The following is a 23,660-nucleotide window of genomic DNA, read 5'->3' on the forward strand; positions in this document are numbered from 1 at the left end:
AAGGACACACACACATGACTTCGGATATTAGGACCTCCCAGATCGCCATGTTTGAAGAGTACAAAGACAAAACAGGAGAATCCTGAGTAAATCTGTAGTAATTCAATGTTTGGTACATAAACTCAAAACATTGTTTGTTTGCTTGTTTTTCTTTTGTGAAACAACACATTTCTTGATAATGCTTTTCTGGAGAGGCGTGTGTGTGTGTGTGTGTGTGTGTGTGTGTGTGTGTGTGTGTTTGAGAGACATTTTCTTTTTTTTTTAATTCAGGCAGAAAACCTGCAGGGAAGGTGGTTTCAGGGTTATTGGAGATATATTATTTTCTTTATTATTCAGTTTATTTCTTTTAATACTTCTATTTCTATGAAAGAACAATAAAAGCTTGCAAATAAAAGTATGCTCTTTAGGAAACTCTTTGTGAGGCTGTGAGGATTTATCATTTGAAGATTCCATGGGGCTCTGTAACTGATTTGGTGCTGCGAAGACAGAAGTGTTCCCTCTTCATATGTGTGCAAAATGAGTGTGGATGGGTGAGGCGGAAGTTTGTGTCTATCCGTGAGTCAGAAATATTAGCGAAGTGCAAACATCTCTCCAACTTGTTTCTTGGAATATAAGATGTTTTAATTTTTATGGAGAATTTGACATTACAAGGAAAATGACTTTCCAAAGTGAGTTTCCTTTCATTTAGCAGAGCTTCCAAAACTTCACGCAAATCATGGTCCATGCTTGACGTTGGTAAAAAGCAGTGAGATGCTGGGTGGTGTGGGTGAATTCTTTAACCTCTCTGAATATCGGTTTCTCACCTTGTAAAATTGAGTTGATAATAGGTGTGGCTACTGCAGAAGATGATGATATATCACAATTAGCATTATATCTGGAAAAGCTCTGAGCTTAGTGTTCTTCTGACACAATGCAGATTTGATTGTGAAATCCACAGTACCCAAATAATGAAATCAGTTGATCACACTCTGCATTAGGTACTAGCATTATTATCAGTAAATATATTTACATGCCGTATAAATCCTCCACCCCAAACTGATGTATGCTGGCTCAAAGCTGGGGGAAATCTTGGCTCTGCATACACTAGGAGTCATTTTAAGATTTTGGTTTAATTGCTAATGATTAGAAAATGAAACGGAAAATCAAATATTACTCCATTTCCACTGCACTCAAGGGAAAATTTGATGGTAACAATATTCAATTTCTAGATTGTATATATTGGCGTTTTCCCAGCCAGTTTAGTATACTCTTCAACTCTCGTTTCTACATTTAAAATAACAAACGGAGAGTATGTCGAAATTTACTTTTTTGCCACAGAAATCTTGGCCTCTATGTCTAGAACTGGAATTATCTTCGCAATGACATTTTCCCATCTCATTTTACACCTTGCCTTTTCCTTACAAATCATATTCTCTTTTCATCAGTACATCTGCCCAAACGCTCTCCGTCTTGACAGTTCTATCCCACACTCGCCTCTGAGCCTCTAACAAGACATACCTCTGGGAATTGCAAAGTGCCATATTTAAAATCTCTCTGTGAGATATCCAGGTTTCCCGTGTGATCATGAGGGATTCCTCAGATCTGAGTTCCAGAGCTAATCTATGACAACTGATAAGCCCGGTATTTTCACATTAGTGTGTTTGTGTTGCGCTAATATACTTAAACAGTATGTGTGTCCGTGGTGCGTTTTTGTGCAACTTTTTTCTCAGCTTCTGATTTTTTTAAGCATGGTGTCTTAAATGTTGGATAGATAGCTTGGGCTAAAAGTCCATGATACTGTCCAACCTAAATGGACTTAATCAAATTGTAGGGAGATAACTTACATGTCAGGGACATATTTCATAGAGACAAGAGTCCACAATAAAATGCAAGAAATTATTGATGCATGCCATGCATGGATGATTCTCAGATACTGCCCTCTAAGTTGATGGGGGGTTGCATGCTGCATGAATCCACTTATGGCATTCTGGAAAGAGTAGAACCATGATGCCCAGAACCAGATCAGTGATCACCAGGAGACAGCCAGAAGGCACTGGTGATAAAGAAGCTTCTTCTTGAGGGGACTTGTGAGGTGATAAAGACATCCTCATTGTAGCAGTCGTTACTGAAATATTTGTCAAACTCACTGACCACAGAAGAGTGATTTCCACGCTGAAGCTATGTTCCTCTGACTCAGGGTAATGAACCACTTCAAAGAAAGGACACACGGATCACTTTGAGCTGTACACCGTTCTCTTCTCAAGTTGGACTTACATACAATGGGCTTGTTTTCCTTGATTTCAGTGCTAACAAATGTGGCACTGATTGTTTTAGATAACTGACAGGTATCTTGAGGTGGCTTATTAGTGTTTTGAGAGCTGTCAGAAGAAACGAAAATTGCCTAACCAGTTATAAATATTATGAAATAGAATTAATTATAAAGAACATTATGAAATGGGATGCCTGCCCTATTACGATACCAATCGTTTGATTTTCATTTTAATTAAGCTCTTCTGCCAGTAAGTCATTGTGTCTAGTATTGCATAGTAGTTACCAAATCGAAAAACGTAAATGTTCCCACAGCCATTTGACATAATTGAAGCTAGGGTCAGTCCAACCTGAACAGCAAGTTCCACAGATGCTTCTGATTCCAAGTCAGCTTCCAGAACTCCTGGGCCCTGACATCTTCCAGTTTAATGTTAGTTCGAATCCTTGATGATGGCATTGCCTATGTCTTCGGAGATAAACGACGAGAAAGAAGAAGGTTGTCAAAATGGAATGACCTGACTACTGAGAGCAGCACTGGGACTCAGTGAAGGGCATACACTTGCCATTCATACTCTGGGTAGATGGCGGCTTCATGTAATTATAGTAAAGAGAAACATTTCCAGACTCCCAGACTCTAGCGAATGTAATGCCAGACGTCAGTCATACTCTCTGGGAGAAGATTCTTTTAGAGATTTTAAATTCATGTTTATTTATCCCTGAAATGTTAATTTCATAACTGGTCAGTAGGTCTGCATGCTTCATTAAATTCTACCCTTTGCTCATTCCACTGTCGTGATACACAAAACAGCCCCATGGGTTCCGTAATAATTTGTGTTTGAAAGCCGCTATTAAGCTTAGGATTTCTTTCCAGGGGAGAAAATTTATGTGTACAGGTAAGATACATAATTCAAATCACAAATGTGCAGGAACTCACATTTACTTTCCTGTTGGGTGTTACTGTAGGTAGCTTGTGCAGGTTTGAGTCATTCCCGGCAGCTGCTCATCCGTAGTGGAATGTTTTCAGTGTAGCCCGTGTGAAACTCTTACCTTTGATTCATACTTGCTTGGGTGTGCCTTCCCTCCTTGCATTGAACTGTATGTGCTGTGTGCTGTAGAGGTGTGCAGCGAAAATACGTTTATTCTCAGAAATATTTTTTAAATATTTTAAAATGTTTTCCTTTACAGAATCAGACACAAGTTTGGCAGAAGGAAGTGTCAGCTGCTTAGATGAAAGCCTTGGACATAACAGCAACATGGGCAGTGATTCAGGCATCATGGGAAGAGATTCAGGTACTGCCTCAGTGTTGTGCAAACCTGGGAAAGTGTGAAGGAAGACACCATATAGCGGGATGCACGGGGGCTGTTCAGAGCCTCCCTAATGGACGGATGCAATTAAAGCAATTTTGTTTTCAACAGCGAGTCATGCTGGAACTTTGCCATTGACTTTCTTTTCCAGCACAACTTGCCCAAGTCTTACAAGGAAACCTTAATTTTGATCTAGTAGATGTCTTTTTGGTCAGGCATAAGCCATGGTTCATAGAATTATGTCCTCTCTCCTTTCATGAGATCCGTTTCAGCTCATTTAACTGTGCTTAACTTCTTTGTACTGTTTGGTTTATTTACCCCTTCCCCGGTTATTTATTTGTTTTTAAAATGTTCTAAGGCAGAAAATTAATCCTTCCCACAGGTGCAATGTGACTGCAGATAATAGGTAGGGGGCCTCTGAAAGCAAGAACCTTGCAATCACACATAGAGCTAAGTTAGTTCCGACTCGGCTGCAATCGCCGCAGAGCATAGGCGGTGTTTTGGTCTCTAAATGAAAACTGGACTGGGTATTTCCCATACTGGTCTCCATATTGGCTGCCTCTAGCTCCTGCAGGAAGCGAGAATGCCAGCTTCCAGTGTCCCCCACTTTATCAGGGCCTCCCCTTATTAGACTTCCTAACTTGTCAGTTTGATTGATCCAAATTATCCCGTGCTCTCTCTTGAATGTTGGAGGGTGACCATCTTTCACCTGTGGCTGCAGAGTTACTGGTGTCTGCTGCCCACCTTTCTGTATTTGTCTCCAAGCTTGAAAAGATGCCTTGCGAGAATTAATAAATAAAACTACTTGGCAATGAGCCAGTTTGGGACCAAGGGAAAAGTGACAAATTAAGAAATAAATTAGCTTATTTTTTGTGATTGGGTCATTTCTACTTACAAAGTACTGTTTGGTTCATATTGTTCCGCATTGTAAGATTTATAGAGATATAGACAACGGGAAAAAGAGTTTTGGATAAGCATGGGTATCTGCCTTAAATGCTTTTGGAGTCAAACTACACCATGCTTCTATTTATGCATGTCTTTTTTTCCTTCCTCTCCCAGCTACACTACTGCAAACTTTACAAGTTAACTTGAGGAAAGCCAGCTCACCAAATGTCAGCCATGACTTTGCCATAAAAGAGGGTCAGTTCATTTTCTATTCAGTGAGGTCAGTGTTAAGTTCCCCACATGAACCAAATTTGGTTTTTTGTCTTTGTTATGAAATAGTTAAATTTAATACTTGCCACATCTACTGCGTGTCACTGATGCTAGAACTCTAAATATACTCTAGCTGATGGTTGCGGTCCATATGGGTTGTTTTAAGCTGCCGTGCCCTATCCTAATTTGTATTTGTCCAAGGAATGGTTTTTCAACAATATTTATTCATTCAATAAATATCTAAAACCCATCCTCTATTTGCAGGGCATTTTGCCTACTTAGGGCTGTCAGCAAATGTGTTTGCTGATTTTTGGTCTTCAATGTGGCATGAAAGACATGATAAATCAGAGCACAGCCTCCTTTTCAAAAGCAAATACATTTTCAAAAGCAAATACATTTTTAAAAGCAAGTGCATTTTCCAGGGGCGCCCTTCAAGGTCTAGGTGGATCAGTGTTTAAGAGCAGAGGAGGATTTTGTGTAGTGGGCAGTAAAATTCTGAAATGATGACATTTATGAAATAATTTGCCCCTGAGTGCATGCTGAAGCCATTTAATAAAAGCTTTTGGTGAATTGGTGAGGGGTTAAATGCACCCTGAATCATTTAAGACTGTAAGAGCTGCAATTGCTCTCTCCTTCGAGGCTGACATCATAAGGCACCGTAAATCACACATCCTCAACCACCCCCTTTATAAGCAGTACAATGAGAACCAAGACAGTTGTTTTATGATCTGCATAGAAGTATCCTACTATAGCAGAATGTGACTGCCAGCGCTTTTCAAGTTTATATAACCTAATCAGGCCACAAGATTTCTCTTCCCCCGTCTTCAGAGAGATATATTGATTCTCAAAGCAGTGACACTTTTTGTCAGTCCATATTGACCTGATATGGAGGATGTACCTCCTGCTATTTGGAGAGGATGTCTATTAATATTTGTCCAATAGGAGCGTTTTCTTCCCGTGGTTACACACTATAGGTAAAAGGAGGCTCTGTCGATTTCAAACACATGCAGTGGCAGACCTTTTCTCTCCAAGAATAACTCAGCTGTCAAAACCCATGTGAGAATGAAATTTGCCACATGGTGTAGTTCCGATGGAATATTATTATTTAAACCCGATTTCGTTTCATTTTTGACCATTTCCATGTTGTAATAGAATTTAAAGATCCTCAGCTGGCTCTTATCGGAGAGGGGATGTGCAATGTGCTTCAAAGCCTGACACTGTCTTTAATACCATGTTCATTATTGGGTTTAATTGATTATAATTTAGGTTCGATGGATTATATAATTGGACATAATGGATTGTAAACTGGGTTCTATTGATTATATAATTGGGATATATTGATTACATAAGAGAGAGAGAGAGATCCAAGAATAAATAAAGCCAAACCAAACATTTAATTTTTACTTGATGTTAGCTCGTGGCTCGTTGATTCTAGCCGGGTTTTCTCCTTCTGGTGGCAGAGGAGATGAGCCTCTGTTTTCATTGCTTACATGGATACATTTTTCCATGCCCATGTCAGAAGATTGATCAGGCAAGAATCAGGCAGAATATTTAGCACTAACCCAGCATTTTTCTTTGGATGCTGTTCTAACATTGAATCCAACTCTATTTTTTTTCTGAATCCGTTCTGTTTTTTTTGTTTCAAATTTCTAGGCGGCCCAGTGGGATTCCTAGTCCTGACTCAAAAATAAATAGGATTACTTATTTATCTAGTCTGATGTATTAGGTATGAGCAGTATAGTTTCCTATATTAAAGTCCGTTGAGAAACAAATTAAGTTTGGTAGGTTATAGTGTATAACAGGTGCCTACAGAATGAGTTAACAGCATATGATCAGCTCAGTCATAACTTTGGTTCCAGAGTTGAATCTTTAAAATGATAGCCTTTTGATTTCTCTAATCCTTCTGAGTTATAAAAATATAATAAAATCCTACTATGTTGTGCTGGTTCCTTTTCTCATCACTTAACCACATGCATGACAAGAAACAACTTAAGGGAAGAAAGAATTACTCTAGCCCATGGTTCAGAGGATAGGGTCCATCACGATGGAGAAGGCATGGTAGAAAGTGTAGCTCCTGAATCTAGAAGATGGAGAGTGATTTGCTTATTTCTCTGGCAGACTAACAGGAAGCAAGTTGTCCAGGTTAGACCTCTCAAAGGCTCCCCTTGCCTCAGCCCAGACCCAACCTTCCTCCCAAAGCAGAGCTACCCACAGCAGAGGAAACACAGGAGCCTGGGGGCTACTTCACGTTCAAATGCTAACATAAGCACATCAGTGACACCGAGAGATCATTCATTTTACTGGGGTTTTGGGTTTCTGGAACAGAGACCTAGAAAATACTTATGTTTCTCCTATAAGTTTTGTTACCAAAGGATATAAAAGAAAACATAACAACAAAAGGGGGAAATTATTACTAAAACTGTATACACAATTACTATGAGGAACGGGACATTTTATTGCTTTTAAATCAATACTAAAATTTTGATAGAGTAAAATTAACAGAGGATATATTGATATAAAATTCCATGTCTAGATTTATATACAGCTTAGATTTTATCTTTTATTATAAATAGTCTCACTCTTTGGGAAAATTTGGGTATTAAATGCTCTTAGTAGAGGAGAAACGTGAAGGTTTACATTAGCTATAAAAGCCACTTGCTGGAAACAAGGCGTTATCGTTAAACAAACCTGAAACTTACAGAAAGATAACGGGAAGTGAATCGAAAATGCTGATGACCTCTGCGGCTGTTTGTTAATAAAAACCACATTAAACGACTCAGCAGATGATCCGTCCACAGCCTAAATGTACCCCATCTGTCGTTATCCACGCGTAGACGGCAAACGTCCCGCGTGCTCTGTAGATGGCTCTCACTAAGTGGTATTTGGTGTGAGTTTTCCTACCTGCACAGCTTGTTCTCTCTCAGTAAGTTAAAACCCACTCAAAGAGGACCAACAGTGTGCGGAAATGGAGCTGTCAGCAAGTTCTTTTAAGTTAATGGGACGGTGTTGGCTCAGTTTTATTGTGCCCATTGATAAGGGAGCGAGTGAGCGTGCCTCTCCTGTGTGGCGAAGAACTGATAAGCACGGTCGTTTCATCTTTTCTGACGCTTTAGAGCACAGGTGGACATTCGAGTTGGGAAAATGTTTGCTCCAATACGTTCCATGCTGTAAGCATGCAGTTTTAGAACCTTTCCTCTCGGCTAATAAGATGGAAAACCATGGTCACCTCTGAACAAAATATATTTAAGCCAAGACATGGTATAGTAGGATTATTTTTGGCATTTATAACTTCACTATCAGCTAGCATTTACCTTGTCAGTATTTTTTTATTTAAAAATGTATGTTATGGAAATACTTGTAATATATCTTGCTTTGGGTATCAGGAGAACAAATGTATAGGGACTTGCATATCGGGGAGTAATGAAATGACAGTTAAAACTACATGGCAAAATTCCTGACGATTTAGTTCAAAGCTACGCAATTATGTTTTATCTTTTGGTGGAGACGTTATCAATTAAAGGTCAGCATAGAAAATTCTTTCCCACTGTGTTCTAAATATGCTGTACAACCTAGTTGCCTCAGACACAAAAGATGTCTCTGTTCTCACTGTATGGATCTCCCTGTGTATATGTGTTCTCTTTCTCTCTTTCTCTATTTACTCTGTTTCTCTCTTCCACTCTGTCTCTGTTTCTCTGTGTGTGTGTGTCTCTGTCTCTGTCTCTGTCTCTCTCTCTCTCTCTCTCTCTCTCTCTCTCTCTCTCTCTCTCTCTCTCTCTCTCTCACACACACACACAGGCAGCCCTCCTTGTCCATAACTGCTACATATACAGATTCTGTCAACTGTGTATGGAAACTATATTTTAAAATTTGTATTGAAGACACGGAAATAGTTTGTCATTACTTCTTAAGGAATAAAAAATAGCTTTTTATATTATATCAGATTTGTAACTAGGGATCATTTGTAAGAAGATATATATGCATGTTATATGCAAGTGATGTTCCAGTTCATATGCAGGCCTTGAGCGCTTAAAGCCACGCAGACACCAATAGACGACAGCAGCTATGCTCTCTGCGGCATTTACTTGCCAGCTGATATTTTAGCAAATTAAGGAAGTAGTTCCAGCTGTTATTTTTCTTTCTTTTAAAAAAAATGAAAATGAGAGCTGATCACTCCTGCCTCTCCAGCTCATCTTGATTTACAGGTGGAAGGACTAAGAGAAGCCAGGAGGACAAACGCCTGAACAAAGAACTGAGAAACCTGGTACATCTGCAAAGGGAGCCGACAAGCCTAGAAAGCAGCCTCTTTGAGAGCCAAAGGGAACGTGCCCTTACTTGGTCTCCCCACGTCCTCTCCTCCCAAGCCCCCCCCCCCCCAAGCTGTTAATTCACTCTGGGGTAGAGAACCTAGGCCATAACCTGAAGACAAAGCCGACACTCTGTGGTATGGAAAATAGAGCGTGGGTTGACGTGGATCACAGAGGAAACGGACATACACCACCGGAAACCTGGGTGCAGTTTCCGGCTTCAGAGCCTTTCTTTCTTCGTTGCCCGTTCTTTTACATCCCTTTTTCCATGCTTCCTTCCTTCAGATGAAAAAATGGGGGCACAAAGAGCTTCCCCTGAGCCTGAACTGCAGCTCAGGCCTTACCAAATGGAGGTGGCCCAACCAGCCTTGGAGGGGAAGAACCTTATTATCTGCCTTCCCACGGGGAGCGGGAAAACCAGAGTGGCTGTTTACATCACTAAGGATCACTTGGACAAGAAGAAGCAAGCATCGGAGCCTGGGAAGGTGATAGTCCTTGTCAATAAGGTATGGCTCCCTGTGCTCACCTTGCCTTCAATAGCCTTATTTTTGTTTCATTATTCGGAAACTTTCAGACGATGACATTTGTAGCAACAAATTGCACAGATTTTGTTTAATTAGGTGTAATGTCAAATAAACCATTTATTTTAATTTTCCACTTTAAGGTATATATACCTGAAATTTAAAAGATTAACTTTTAGGCTTTTTTTTTTCCCTCAAAAATCTGCAACATTAAATCAAATCGTTCTAACTTATGTATAAAAATTTTCCAACACCCAGTGTAAGGCCAATAAACATGAGCACGTGGGACCTGAAATTGTCTCTGGAACCTAGGATCAGGTACCTCCTTTCAAAGCACCTTTAACCACTAATGCTTACCAAACATCCTCTTTTTCCAGAATATACAGAATGTGACTGAAAGCCAGAGAGAAAATTAAGTGAATATTTTGTCTATTTCAAGTTAAATAGGCAAATTGATGGTAAAGAATTTATGCAAATATATAATCTTAAATGCTATTGAACTTTTCCCTGAAAATGTATGTCTTCTGAGGACCCCAAACCCATCTTCGTATCAACATTATAATCACAATCTATTTATTTGAGTTTTATTTAAATAGATGAGAATTTGTGCACTTATAGATTGGGAATATTAATCTTTCCTATTTCATAAAATAAAATTTAGTGTGCTTTTCCTGAACAACAGTAGCTTTCTTCTTGTTTCCATATATTCAATTACGGAAACTACATCGATAAACTTTTAAGACCGTATTTTTTAAGATTTAGGTTATTCCAAACCTTTTGGTTGAAAGCTGCCTCGCTATACTTAAAACTACATGCAGAATCCAAGCCTTGGCGATTTTCATCATGACATTTGAGATAGACTTGCGTGCAGCTTCAGAGTTCCACGTGCTCTGCCGGCACTGGCATGTGATTCAATGGCGGAGCCCCAGTGCCCCCAGAACAAAGCAAAGAGACATAACATCTTTATATTACAGCTTTCTACACACTATAAGAAGATAGGTTTGTTTTTCTTTGGTTGGTGATGATGACACATTAGTATTTATTTGCCCAAAACCTTTCATTTATTCCCATTTCAAATATAATACGTTTAAATCCTACTTCTAACCAACAGCACTTTGACCTTAGACAAAATTAGAAACCTCTCTGGCTTTTTATTTGCCTAGTCTATGAAATCAAATTAGCTTCCATGTTCTGAAGTTAAAATTGGACTCTGCATGTGTGTGTATGTGTGCATGTGTGCACACACATATACACACGTGCTCACATACTAAAAAGAGTTTAATAATGCCTTATTAAATTTTCATATCTTTAATGAAGTGAAATATTTCACATATCGAACAGGATTGAATCCTAGGTGCACAGAAAAAAAAAAGAATGTTAAATTATTATCCAGGCACTTAAAGGCTCTTAAACATTCAATGCCTTTGTTTCTCTGGGACAATTTGCCCTTTTCTGCATTTCAGCCTCATTTTCTCTCATCTCAGAGATTCTCTTTTGGGTTTTTCTCTCTGTGTTATCTTCACCACCTCATCTAAACCATGAACGTTCAGTTATTACTTTCCATTCTTTCCCTTCCCTAATTTCCATTATCTGGTCATAGGACCACTGATCATAAGAGTTGAGGGGGCCTTCGTGATGTAGCCTTCTTCCTTGGCGGAGGTATGCCTGTTACCTCCCATCTTTCAAAATAACCACAGGTATTCTTTCCACACTTGCTGCTCAAGGAGCTCCATACATGTGAATATTCACGCAAACTTATGTTTCTGTGGAACACACGGTCACTCTTTCCTCTGTCATTCTGGAGCATAAACCTCATTCTCTGGTTTTGCAACAACACTTTATAAGGAAAAGGCAACATCCTGTCATTCATGTAACACAATTCCCAGGCCGCCCAAGATTTGGAGTTCTCCGGGTCTGAGGACATTTGTCCATCACAGACTTCAACATTAGCTGCATCTTGTTATCAGCTTAAAATCCCTGGTTCCTTTTCATTTGAATACATACTAAGCTGAAAATCTTTTTAATTTATTTTTCTGAAACTAAGTTTCAGGCTTTCAGTGCAAGCACCCAATATTTTCCATATTATTCTTCATGCTATTTGATCATTTTAGATCGGTTTTTATTATTTTACACGTATGAGTGTTTTGACTACATGCGTGTCTGAAACCCACGGAGGCCGTGGCATTTCAAATGGCTTTTTCTCCACAGATGAGCACAGAGAGCATCACTCAGTCCTTTTCTGCCTCATTCTTGTTTCCTTTGAGATTACTAAAATTCTTCCCACTAGCTCTCTATTTACATCATAATTGCGAACTGTAAGGTTTTTCTCAAACATAATTGAAATAACTTCAACTTTAATTATTGATTTTTTTCTTCAGGAAATCTCTGACTTAGTAAGACAACATGTTCATGTTTAGCCCAATAGCAATGTCTTATAACTTTTAATCTAGAATGCAGAAATTCTAGTCTCTAATACCATTTCCTTTCGTCTCCATCCTTTCCAAAGTTATAGCCTTCAAGTGCAGAGAGAAAAGCAAACACCACCTGTGCTCCCAGACTTTCCGTTTCCTATCTAGGGCTTCACCATCACGAGGGATAAATCCCAGGTTCCTTCCGATGCTGGGATGCAGCCCCATATGATTCAGCAGAAGTGGGTAGCAGTTGGGCTTGATTAGTCTTGGCACGCACTGTGTCATATCTCAGGAAAAGGCTCCAAGAGGACCACACACCTCCCAATTAGCCATGTCAGACTTGCATCTGGCTTTCTCTGTGTCCTTGAGTAGGAAGTCAATGCCACCCAGAGCGAGTCTCAGGATTATCCAACAGTGACTGAATTATCAGGTAATGTGATCATTATGAGAAACTGATGGTGCTTGTGCTGAAGCTTGGCCATGACATTCTTCCTGCCAGTTTTCTATTTGCTATACTATGTATTCCTGGACTTCCAGTTTTACATCCTTCTAGAATGGAACCTGTAGCAGGCTTTTTCTTTTGGGCCACCAACCAGCTTCCAAATCATGGCACAGGGACTTCCCATTAGTTATGAATGCTCAGCCTTCTCTTATCCTCTTACAACTTAACCTGTTTCTCTTTGTTTTGCCTTGGGGATTTACCCTTTTCTTTCTGTGTGTCCCACTTTTCCTGCTTCTTCTGTTTCTGGCTGGCTGGTGCTGGCTGTTTCTTTTTCCTCCTCTGTTCTCTTCTTTTTCCTATCTTCTCTTGAGCCTCTATTCTTCTTCCTATGTATTCTCTCTGCCTGCCAGCTCCACCTATTCCTCTCCTTCCTGTTCATCTTTTAATTAGACCAATCAGGTGCTGTAGGCAGGCATGGCAAGCAACATTTATTCTTAATAACTAAACAAATACAGCAAAAAACAATTGTAACACATCCTTACATCGTTAAACAAAGGCAGCAGAAACAAATGTAACACACCTTTACACAGGGAAAGTAATATTCCACAGCATAAACAAATGTAACACATCTTTATCCAATTAAGTAGTCCGCAAGAACCCTCAAGATAGCCTGGGATTGGCCATACAGCTCAGGTGTTAGGGTATTTGCCTAGCAAACAGGAAGTCTAAAGGTCAATCCTCAGTACTTCACATAGCACAATTCATGCTTGGTGGTATTTGCTTGTAATTCCAGCAGTGAAGAGGTAGAGACAGAGGGATTGGGAATTCAAGGCCAGCCTGGACTCCGTGATAATACCCTTTCTCAAACAAAAGAAAACAAAATTTAAAAGTAACATAGATGAGCTCATCTTCCTCTTGGTCCAGGAGTTGAATGACTTGAAATGTGGAAGTGGCACTGGGGTTCCAGTAGTTGCTGTCACCAGTTATTGCAACATACCACGCTGACTAGAAAGGAAGCAAAATTTCTACCCCTCTCACCCGTTCTCGCTACTTTGTTTTCATGGAGACATCAAAGCCATCCTGGTAGTCCATTCTTTCTCATCCGGCACATTGTCCTAAAAATGTGTTGACGCTACTGCCCGCGTTCCTTGCTCTTCCCACTCTCACAGTCAAATAGCCTTTAGCAGGATCCCAGGCACTAAGGATAAATGATCTCTAGAATATGTGCTCAGCTAGACTGAGTTTCTCTAAGTCAGCAGCCTTATCTTAAATACCTTTGTGTTCTGGATGCCGTGTCTACATCTAATACAAACACGATGAGTATTTAGTGTCAGATGGATAGATGGAATGATATATAGATGGTCATATCAAATTAACTGATTCAGTGTACACATTTCTCTTACTAGTCCACACACAGTCCTTTGCCTGATATGCCTCTGTATCTTTCAATTTGCTTTCCTCTCTCCGTCTTCTGAATTTTAAAAAAACTCTTGTGTGTTCCCATTTATAAAGGTAATGTTAGCTGAGCAGCTTTTCCGCAAAGAGTTCAACCCATTTTTGAAGAAATGGTATCGCATTATTGGATTGAGCGGTGATACCCAGCTGAAGATATCGTTTCCAGAGGTTGTCAAGTCTTATGATGTCATCATCAGCACAGCTCAGATCCTGGAGAATTCCCTCTTAAATCTGGAGCGTGGAGAGGATGATGGTGTGCAGCTGTCAGGTGTGTTGGAGTGTGTTGATTTTTAGAAAAAAGACTGATAGAGATATTAAAGATAGTAACAAAGGCTGCTCCTTGTATAATTTTTTACTTGATGAAAATTATTTTATATTTCCTGAGGCTTCATTGAAGTGCTCTACCTCCTGGAAAACTTTTGACTGGCCCACTGCTTACCAGAGTTCCTCCAAACCCTTCCTTGAAAAGCCAATTGCTCTTCCTTTGTGCTATGTCTCTCTGAGAGAATAATTAGCTTGTAATATAAATATATATCATATATATAAAATATTATATATATAATTTTAAAATTTGGTGATATATCCTATTAGAACTACCTTCTTTACTGTAGAGTGAGGCTACAATCCTGCCTGCACTATTTGGAATAATTAAATGATTAGGAGAAAGACCGAGAAAAGTAAAAGTTACCACAATAATTAAATGCAAGCTTTAAACAACACAAAATCATCCCTCTCTAAATAGCATACTTTCACTTGCTGTAATAAAAATAGAGTTTCTCAGGCTAAAATTAAAATTTTGTTCAAGAACAAAAGTGGAGCCCTGGGAAGATTTTATTTTTGTGTTTGATGTTTGTTTATTGTTTGTTTGGAAGAAAGGTATGAGTTTCACTAACACTTTCTGGATCTTGTTCTGAGACAGGGATAATAGCTAATAGGAACAGAGTCATGATGACCACATATGAGTTTTTGTATTCATGCATGGTAATAATGGGTAAAGTTGTATTTGTGGGTAAAGTCACAGCAGCAGACTGAAGTAGGGCAGTACCAGTATTCTTCCGGATGACTGATATGCAGAGGTAGCTCTTTCCTTTAGCTTCAAGGCTCTTGTCCTACTGTTCTAGGCCAGTTTGGGTGAACACTTCCCACCTTTTCTGTTCAGATTTCTCCCTCATTATCATTGACGAATGCCATCATACCAACAAGGAGGCGGTGTACAACAACATCATGAGGCGGTATTTGAAGCAGAAGTTGAAAAACAATGCCCACAAGAAACAAAACAAGCCAGTAATTCCCCTGCCTCAGATCCTAGGACTGACAGCTTCACCAGGTGTTGGAGGAGCCAAAAAGCAAGCCGAGGCTGAAAAACATATTTTAAATGTAAGTCTCCGAGTTTATGAACAACCAACCAGCTCTGTCGAGTGCCTAGGCTTCTTAGGATTTTCAATACGTGTTGAGAGTTCAAGTGCCAACGTCATCCTTGAAGGTTGTTTGCTTTGCCTCTAGAAAATCGACTCAATCTTCTACAACATGGCAATATCCTTCATAAACGATATAAGCTGGATATAATTAGTGAGAAGGACTGTAGAGATGGCTCAGCTATTAAAGGCTAGGCTCACAACCAAAATTAGTGAGAAGTTTGGGTTGAATAGAATGCCTTTGCAGCTATTCTACTTCAACACTTGAGCACCACGATCTCTTGATACAGACACAGAGTTAAAGCACACATGCTGATAATTCTCCTTGCTGATGACTTGTTCCTCCGTGACTTTCAACACTTGAGCGCCACGATCTCTTGATACAGACACAGAGTTAAAGCACACATGCTGATAATTCTCCTTGCTGATGACTTGTTCCTCCGTGACTTTCAAAGCAGCATGCTTTTTGTGTCTTTTTCCACTATGTGTCAGTCTAGGACATGGGTTACTCACACGAAGAGATAAAAGATGCAAATGTAGTGGTTCTTGCCTTTAATCCTGGCACTTGGGAAGCAGAGCCAAGCAGATTGCTGGGAGTTTGCAGCGAGTTCCAGGCCAGCTCATGCTGAGTGAGACCCTGTCCCTTCAATAAGGGTTTGGGGATGGGAGGTGGGGGAGTGGGAAATAGGAATATGAGGATCTTTTATTAAAGATGCACCCATCAACTTCCCCAAATAAGGGTGCTATTTACAGTGCTGCTGTTGACCTCAGGTGAGACCATCAGGGGACCTAAGAAGCCTCTCATTGGAGTGGAATTCAGTAGAAACTGCTAAAGTAAAAAAAAAAATAGAAAAGGATTGTCTCCAGGATATACCTTATTACTGGAGTAAAGGCCTAACTGCTGCCTATGATCTAGGCACCAAGAAGAAGGTAGCCCCTCCCTTTGTGCTTTCGTCATATGTAGAAAAGAGTGGAGATGCATGGACAAGAACGTGACCATGATTGTCGCAGCCTGATACAGACAGACAGCAGCTGCCACAAAACTATCCTGCTATCCACTTATTTCTAAGCTATGACATGGAATTTAAATGACAGCTTTTTTCTAGAATTAGACGTAGAACACACTTTTAGAACCAGAACAAATACTATTGATAATTGGTTGAATACATCCATAGTAGGCATTGCTAAAATGGTACATTTAAGATAATGCAGCATATTACTTGAACGGAATGTTATACTACATATTTGTGCAAAAAGCTTCGTATTACACTTTATTGACATAAAACTATGCATTCGGTCGTAAGAAAAGAATACTTAACATGTCTCTCTTTCAGATATGTGCCAATCTTGATGCCTTTACCATTAAAACAGTGAAAGAGAATCTTGATCAACTTAAACACCAAATAAAGGAACCATGCAAGAAGTTTGTGATTGCTGATGACACCAGAGAAGTATGTTCCAAACAGTTCATATGTATTTGTCTGGCAATGCCATATATATATATATATAAACATATATATGTTTAAGGATATATATATATATATATAAACATACATATATATGTTTAAAGATGGCCGGGGCTCTTTTACATTCACCAAATGAGTAGTCGCATTTAACATTTTTTATCAAAGCAGTCATCATTTTATACTTTTAAAAACTGACAAAAGGTAGCAACACTACTAGGAATTGTCCTCACCATCCTCCTCCTCCTTCTGTCTTAGATGGAGCGTAGTTCAGGATTTGACTACATGCGGTTCTTGGAGGAGGGGGAGCATTGTCTGAGGAGCATGGGATGGCTAAATTACAGGGATTGTAGCAGTTAATGCCCTCTTACTGACTTGATGCTTTGCAAGATTGGTTTTTCGACATTCCAGGGAGCCATTCTGTTGCAGTTGGCTCTGACAATAGATATTCTCATTTGTGTATTTTCTTTCCTTGGAAAACACTGATTGTGAAAAAGTAAAATATTTAATGTACCGATGCTTTTCTGATGAATATTTTCACTAATTTAAAAAATAGCTTATAGCCAATATGGATGTTACATTTAATAGGTTATTCCAATTCTTTTTTTCATAGAATTGAAGACTTAATAAATCTTAGCTATGAATAATAAATTTAGTCCCATTGAGAAGTCCCCTCCTAAGGCTATGGGACTAAATGATGGGATATGTGTGCAGTAATGCTCGCAGTGTTTAGGCACCAGGCCAGTGCCAGCCTCTACAATGTGCCCATTTCATTCGGAAACAGAGCTATGCTGGCGTGTTGATTACATTATACCTGCTCTTTCAATTCTTGTCACTGGTATTTACCTGATAAACTCAAGTTCGTGCTTCTCGTCATGATCATCCAAAAACATTTCCCTGAATATCCTTTGAGAAGAATTGCCATACTTCGTTTACTTAACTTTTAAAATTACTCTTTAGAAAAGTTCAGTGTGTGGAGAAAAGCACAAAATGTTGCCCATGGATTTTCATAAATTGACCATACTTATGTAGAAAAATTTAGATAACTAGACAGTACGTTACAAGGCCCTCTAGACTCCTTCTTTTTCCAGTTCCCATGCTAAGGGAAACTATTTGTCTTGACTGATTTTGAACTTTATCCAAGTTGAATTTATATCTAGATTTTTCCAAATGATGTCGATTGCTTGTATTTTGGAAGAAATAGTGGTACCTGATAATCACAGAGGAATGTTACCTAACTACAATTAAAGACTGTCTAAGTAATTGTGACAGTGATTCAATAAATATTTGCGATTGCCTTTAGCTTTCAAGGGTTGTAATACTGACTTTTTAAGAAATTTAGGTGGGCAATTTATGATAGAGGTTTATGGTGTCAGGATTGGTGTCCTGATGGTAGAAGCAAAATGGTAAAAACCAAACACAGCATACAAAGAAGTGGTCACAGGTTATTAGTCACTGTTACACTGTCTAATTCATGATTCCGAATCAATTATAATATATAAATTATTTTAACAAAGACAATGCCATTTAGTAATATTTGTGTAATTGTTTTTAGAATCCATTTAAAGAGAAACTTATAGAAATTATGACCAGCATCCAAACTTACTGCCAAATGAATCCAATGTCAGATTTTGGAACCCAGCCTTATGAGCAATGGGCCATTCGTATGGAAAATAAAGGTAATTTGGGTCTCAATCTAACAGTTTTTTTCCTTGTTTACACCAAGATTTTAGATGATGCTCTCAGACTCAGAAACAATCTGAAAGCAAATGGAACATCAAGTAGAATTTCTGTTTTGTGTGTAGGGCAAGCCCGCGCATGTTCTAACTCCTCATCTGAGGGAAGAGGTGTCAATTCACCCGGTTTTCACTTTCATTTATTATATATAAAGTATTAAGGCAGCTATCAACAGCTCTGTCTCCAAAGGCAATTTTACTGATGTGTTTTTCCAAGCTGTTCAGCCATGGTTCAGGTCCACGTTCCTGCTCATACTGAGCTCAGGCAGCGAGCGTTGGCATTGACAACCAGCCCCTTTAGAGCCCGTGGCGCATATGGAGCCTTGCTCATCCTAACACCACAGTGAATTCACTTCGGAGCCACAACCAAATCAAGTTTACAACACAGTTGTAGGACGGTTCTCTGCCCTTTGCCTCACTCACAGAGTTGTTTTCATCCACAGCTGCTAAAGATGGAAACCGCAAAGACCGTGTCTGTGCAGAGCACTTGAGGAAGTACAACGAAGCCTTACAAATCAATGACACGATCCGGATGATTGACGCATACAGTCACCTGGAAACTTTCTACAGCGACGAGAAAGAAAAGAAGCTCGCGGCCCTAGAGGACGACGATGAGAGCGGAGACGATGCCAGCAGCAATGACGATGTAAAGAAACCTCTGAAGCTGGATGAAACAGATAAATTTCTCATGAATTTATTCTTTGGTAAGATTCAGTGTAACACAGAGCCCAGGTTCCTGCCCTGACCTCTCAGACAGAGACTCACTGCTCTCTTTGAGTTTTACAGAATGCCTTCAAAATTCATCTTAAAACAAAAAGAATTTCATGAAGACTGTGATTTATAATTGATACCACAGGTTAACTTTTAATTGTGTGATCATATTAACCATTTGACCATCCAGCTTTTATTGTTCAGACCATTGCAATTAATTAATTAACAAGTCTGAACACTAAATATATCACAAGAAGATCACCTATAGATGAGTCGTGTCTTAGGGAATCATTATGTAATAACTGACAGTGTGATTTTTTTTTGTTTGTTTGTTTTTCAAGACTCAAGACAGGGTTTCTCTGTAGCTTTGGATCCTGTCTGGGACTTGCACTGTAGACCAGGCTGGTCTTGAACTCACAGAGATCCACCTGTATCTGCCTCCCAAGTTCTGGGATTAAAGGTGTGTATACCATCTTAAAAGTATGCACCACCACCTAAATTTTTTATTTAACTTACAAATGCAAGCTAATTTTATTTTTAATAGTTTTAAAGTCAGTTTCTTCTTGAACTAACCAATAGAAATTGGATATATGTATGGTACATAATAGGTTGTGTGCGTGTGTGTGTGTATGTGTGTGTGTGCGCGCGCACACACACGCGAGCTTAGTGGGGTAGCTACATCATGCTAACTACATTAATAATTATTTTTAAAGATAACAAGAAAATGCTGAAAAAACTTGCTGAAAACCCAAAATACGAAAATGAAAAACTCATTAAATTAAGAAACACTATATTGGAGCAATTTACAAAGTCTGAGGAATCATCTCGAGGAATTATTTTCACAAAAACGCGGCAGAGCACCTATGCCCTTTCCCAGTGGATTACAGAAAATGAAAAGCTCGCAGAAGTCGGCATCAAAGCGCATCATCTCATCGGAGCAGGACACAGCAGTGAGGTCAAGCCCATGACACAGGTGCAGCAACTTCTTGGAGTCGTTTCTTACCCTTCAACCAGCCCTTTCTAATTGCTTGCGATACTTCTCAATCCTTTCGCCATCTCAAACAGAATCCCAGGAGGCTCTTCATTTTTGAATTAATGGTAGGCCGTTAGCTGGTACTCGATGAGTTAAGTGACATCTCGGAATTCCCTTTTCTTTTTACATACTTACAGGGATTTCTGAAGTTTGGTGCCTCTTGTAAAGAAGAGGAACTTTTACCTTAACAACATCGCAAAGGAATATTCACAATATAAAGTCAAGTGGGAATTCAAAGCTGCACAGGATGTGTGGGTTACAACCCAAACTGTGCAGCAAATATTTGTAAAATAAAGCCTATAAGAACCTGGAGGAATTAACGGTAGGGACAGGGTTTTTGAGAAGGCTTATGCTCCCTTGCCAGACTTTTAAAATGATATTATTTATTATGTGCACAGTAAAAACCATTTCTGAGAGAAAAAAAGATGCTTGTAAATGGTTTTTGTGTTTAAAAAATCGTCTTACCTGTTTAAATATTCTTCAGAAAGCTAACTTTCCCTTGGGTCTGGCTTGGGGAGGAGACGCTTCAGTTCTGTGATAGGCCATCACTGTTTCACAAAGTGGAACAAACCAAATTTATTTAGTGTTTAAGAGAAGAAAAATTGAAATTTCTCACCCTGACACTCACTACCTGTGCACTCCCTGGTGGTAGCTGATTTAAATCTAGGGGCTGCCAGCCCTGCGGTCTCACCTTGTGAACTGGAGTGAACCCATCCATCCTGATAACAGTTAGGCAAGTACTTGATCTGAGGGCTTAGAGCCCTGAGCCTGGAATTTCGTATTCAAGTACTCTTTGAAATGAAGGCACAGCTGTATGCTAAAATCAAAGACATGATTTTTTTTTTTAAATCAATGGATGTGAAGGAAGAAGGTAGAAGGTGCAAAGATTTGTCAGGGAGGTTTCTATCATGTTCTTCCACAGTAATGAGACAAATAAAAACTCACGTTGCCTTTTAAGAAGAGAGGAAAGGGCGTAAGAGAGCACACACTTGGTCTAGAAGGTTAAGGTTGCTTAGTTTATGAGGATAGAAGTGTGAGCTGATGCCAGAGGCTAGCAGCTTTGATGAGAGCTGTGAGGAAATGAACACCACCGACTGTCCACATCAGATGGGGCTTACATTCAGCTGTTTCTCTAATGTCAAGGCCAGAGGTTGGATTTCAGTTGACTTATATTAACTTTCAAAGTTCACATTTAAAAAAATACTCATGGTGATTAGGCTGCAGTCATATAGTCAGCTGCTTTTAATTTCTATTGTCTTTTGACTAGGCCTTATATTTACCCTGGTTAAAGTTCAATCTTCCTCAAAGTAAAATTAAAGAGTAATGCTGCTACCCACTTTTCCAGCTCCCCTGCCTGGAGACACCCGGCACTTTGACTTTCTCCGATATCCTTTCTGGACTGTTCTGTAGGTTTTTGTGTTTGTTTTTTCCTGGGTGATCCTTAAAGTGACCAACTGCAATATACATGGGAAATTTTCTATGTCCCAAAACTGATATAAATGGTTCACTGATTTTTTTTTTTAATTCCCCAAATCTCAGACTCTGGGGTTGACATACTGAAAGGTAAACCCTATTTTAGCCTGTCCCAGCCAAGCCTTTTCTGAGCCAGCAACACCTCTCTCCCTTTTCTTCCTCCCAAATCGCCCATCAATTTATTTCCTTGGCATAAAGAATGCTCTTCCCACCTCCAGACTGCAGGATGGAAATATTTTTGTTATTGTGCGGTAATCCCAGATTGGAAATCAAATGTTGTCTCACCATCATGTCTTTGTTCATTGCCAAAAACAGATGGCGGCAAATCCACGCATGATCTAATCCTCTGATTTGCACTGACCAGTTGCAATTTATGATTTCTTCTCCTAATTAGAAGATCTGAATGTGTTTAGCATCACAAAATTTAATTTATTAAAATGTTTCCACAGAATGAACAAAAAGAAGTCATTAGTAAATTTCGCACTGGAAAAATAAATCTGCTTATCGCTACCACAGTGGCAGAGGAAGGCCTGGATATCAAAGAATGCAATATCGTTATTCGCTATGGCCTCGTCACTAATGAAATAGCCATGGTCCAGGTATGCTCAGAGATCTGTACCTAGCGTGTTTCTTCTCATTCCTGTGTGTGCCTATATGGATTCCTCCTTTTTACTAAAACAACACAAAACCTCTGTTGTAATAAGGCCACTTGTTTGTTTCCCCGCGCAGCTCAGACCCAAAATAATCACACAGAAACTATATTACTTAAAACACTGCTTGGTCCATTAGCTCTAGTTTCTTATTGGCTAACTTTTATATATTAATTTAACCCATTTCCATTAATCTGTGTATTGCCACATGGCAGTGACTTACTGGATAAAGTTCCATCCGGCTCTCGAGGAGCTACATGACTTCTCTCTGACTCCACCTTCTTCCTCCCAGCATTGAGTTAAATTTTCCCCACCTAGCTAAGTTCTGCCTTGCTATAGGTCCAAAGCAGTTTCTTTATTAATCACACAGAGGGAAATCCCACGTCGCTCTTTAGCTTTAAGTAAACAACTGTGTTTCTGCTTAAAGACCAATCTTAAAGAACTGCAAGCAAAGCCTCTTATATGACTGCTGTTTGTTGAACTACTATGGCAACTTCTTATAATTTAACAAACAACCCTATTTTGGTTGCTATTTCTATGTCCTGAGATTTTTCCAAGACCATGCATAAAATTGGCCCCATTACAAAGCTCAGAAGAGGCCTCCTCAGTCCTAAGATGTCAGTGATTCCCTGGTGGAAATAGGAATCTGAACCACACTGTCCACAAATGTCTGACAAAGTAACCCATTCAGACCTCAGGGAGCCCAGCAGTTCTGTGTTTTCCTCCTTCAGTCATGCAACTTTTCTATGTTTAGTTTCCTATAAAATCTTGAGTGGGGTCAGTAAATAAATGAATATTTCTCAGTTTGCATCCAAATTTCACAGCTCTCTTGCTCACCTATATTAACAATGCCATGGTATTTAGAGGACTTAAGATGAAGAAAATACAGGACATTATTCTTTAAACATGAAAGGGTTTTATTTCATCCTTTCTTGCATGACAAGTTATTGAAGATGGATGTCATCGGTCAGTTAGATTATTTCAGGAAGTGATCTATATATCAGAGGTTTCTGACTATACTATCAAGGCAGTTTGCCCAGGAATAGTATTATAGTTGACAGCTAAACTCTTGAGCTAGGTAACCAAGCTTCTACTATTAAAAATGTGTCAATATCAACTCCAGTGACCGATTGGATCTAGTGAGTTCCACTCTATCAGTGCTAGTTGTTTATGCTCTGTTGGATGGCCTGATACCCACGCACTTATGGGGATACTAAATGAATGGCTTTAGTGGTCATTAAAACTCAGGAAGAGGACATGAAGATGCATGTTGGGGAGGGCAAATGGGAAGTGGATATTGTCATATTTTGTTGTTTACACAAATGAAAATTTTAGAACA

The 23,660-nt window shown here is 39.3% G+C and overlaps 1 protein-coding gene across 1 annotated transcript in view; it reads left to right on the forward strand.

Annotated features, from left to right (window-relative positions):
* Positions 1-23,660, forward strand: part of Ifih1 (interferon induced with helicase C domain 1) — a 48,501-nt gene that overhangs the window by 19,189 nt on the left and 5,652 nt on the right. The window contains exons 4-12 of the mRNA XM_075985034.1: positions 3,433-3,537; positions 9,297-9,517; positions 13,898-14,108; positions 15,000-15,217; positions 16,590-16,706; positions 18,274-18,397; positions 18,898-19,158; positions 19,879-20,138; positions 22,121-22,270. Coding sequence (XP_075841149.1) covers positions 3,433-3,537; positions 9,297-9,517; positions 13,898-14,108; positions 15,000-15,217; positions 16,590-16,706; positions 18,274-18,397; positions 18,898-19,158; positions 19,879-20,138; positions 22,121-22,270 — 1,667 coding nt within the window. The remainder of the gene's footprint in view (positions 1-3,432; positions 3,538-9,296; positions 9,518-13,897; positions 14,109-14,999; positions 15,218-16,589; positions 16,707-18,273; positions 18,398-18,897; positions 19,159-19,878; positions 20,139-22,120; positions 22,271-23,660) is intronic.

This window comes from Microtus pennsylvanicus, chromosome 9 (assembly GCF_037038515.1).
Source record: "Microtus pennsylvanicus isolate mMicPen1 chromosome 9, mMicPen1.hap1, whole genome shotgun sequence".
In the NCBI taxonomy this organism is placed as follows: domain Eukaryota; kingdom Metazoa; phylum Chordata; class Mammalia; order Rodentia; family Cricetidae; genus Microtus; species Microtus pennsylvanicus.